Below are 1256 nucleotides of genomic sequence, written 5' to 3' on the forward strand. Positions count from 1 at the left end.
ATATTCAACTCCACTCAATCTTACATATTGATTAAAAGAGGCTCATGAGTAATACAATATTCACATTCGCATATATAATCAGCCTGAACGCGCACCCCATACAAAAACTAAAAATGTGATCTGCGTTCGTTCCTTACCTGCATATACGTAATTCGCAATATCCAAAAACGCTAACCAAAATCATTCCAAGTTTCACTTACCTTCTGCAAAGTAGAATAGAAGGCATCGAACTCATCCTCAGGAATCATCTGTGGGTGCATCTTATAGTACGCTTTGAGGTTCTCATTATTAGTCTCGATTTTCGGATACGACTTGTACTCCACTTGGCCGTCATCTCCTTCTGCTTTCCTATCTCTTCGGCCATTGCCCATTCTTCCTCTCTTAGCTCCCCTGCTACCACCCCGGCCTCTGTTTCCGCCGTATCTACCCATCTCTGCTGTGTGATTATATTTATAGAAGGTATACACAATACAAAAGTTACCTATCTGCCTTCTCCAAGAGTTTAGCAAAGATTATATACACTGTATTTGTATATTATTTTAATTATATATACCATCTTATCGGCGATCTTTCTCATAATACACGCAGAAATTCATACCCTCTCTACAAAATGACAAAAACCAGAATTTCACGTGTATGTACGAGCATTGAAATAGACGTTAAAACGTATTTATAACTTTACCCCGCAGCGGGGACGAACACAGCTCGGAAGAATTGTGTGTTTTTATTGAACATTAATAATTCATATGACGGATTAGTTATTTTCAAATCTTCGTCATAAATTTTACCCGGTCAATCGAACTCTCGTACCCAAAATCAAACACATACAGTCCTACACAATATAATCATACTCTCCGATACACAATATATGTCTACTACACTGTCATGGACCACACACACAATGTGATTGAGAGCGCAAACGAAGCGATCGATGATATTTTTCAGGATGATGGCTTCGAATTAATGCTTGATGATGCATCCAAATTATTAAAAACATATACTACAGCTATTGATTATGCCGTTCTAAGTACACCCTCTGTATATACATATGTTTGCTGACGGTATAGTACACACAAAATTGCAACGAGTGTATTACACTGGGTCTGGTGGTACCCAAATATTATAGTGACTCTACACTGGTGGACTCAGGGCTCGTGGCGTGACCCATATACAGCGTAGATGTACTACGTTTTGATGTTTCACACATTGTTTCCCGGCCGATTATACTTCAGATATACATATATATATTTATATTA

General features: G+C 38.1%; 1 protein-coding gene across 1 annotated transcript; it reads right to left on the bottom strand.

Annotated features, from left to right (window-relative positions):
* Nucleotides 1–200: 200 nt before the first annotated feature.
* SARC_16533 (hypothetical protein) lies at nt 201–431 on the bottom strand (the record flags this gene model as incomplete). Its single annotated transcript, XM_014289360.1, has 1 exon — nt 201–431. A coding segment is annotated over one exon (231 nt), but the record flags the coding sequence as incomplete, so codon positions are not given.
* Nucleotides 432–1256: the final 825 nt, after the last annotated feature.

Source organism: Sphaeroforma arctica, assembly GCF_001186125.1.
Source record: "Sphaeroforma arctica JP610 unplaced genomic scaffold supercont1.8300, whole genome shotgun sequence".
In the NCBI taxonomy this organism is placed as follows: Eukaryota; class Ichthyosporea; order Ichthyophonida; genus Sphaeroforma; species Sphaeroforma arctica.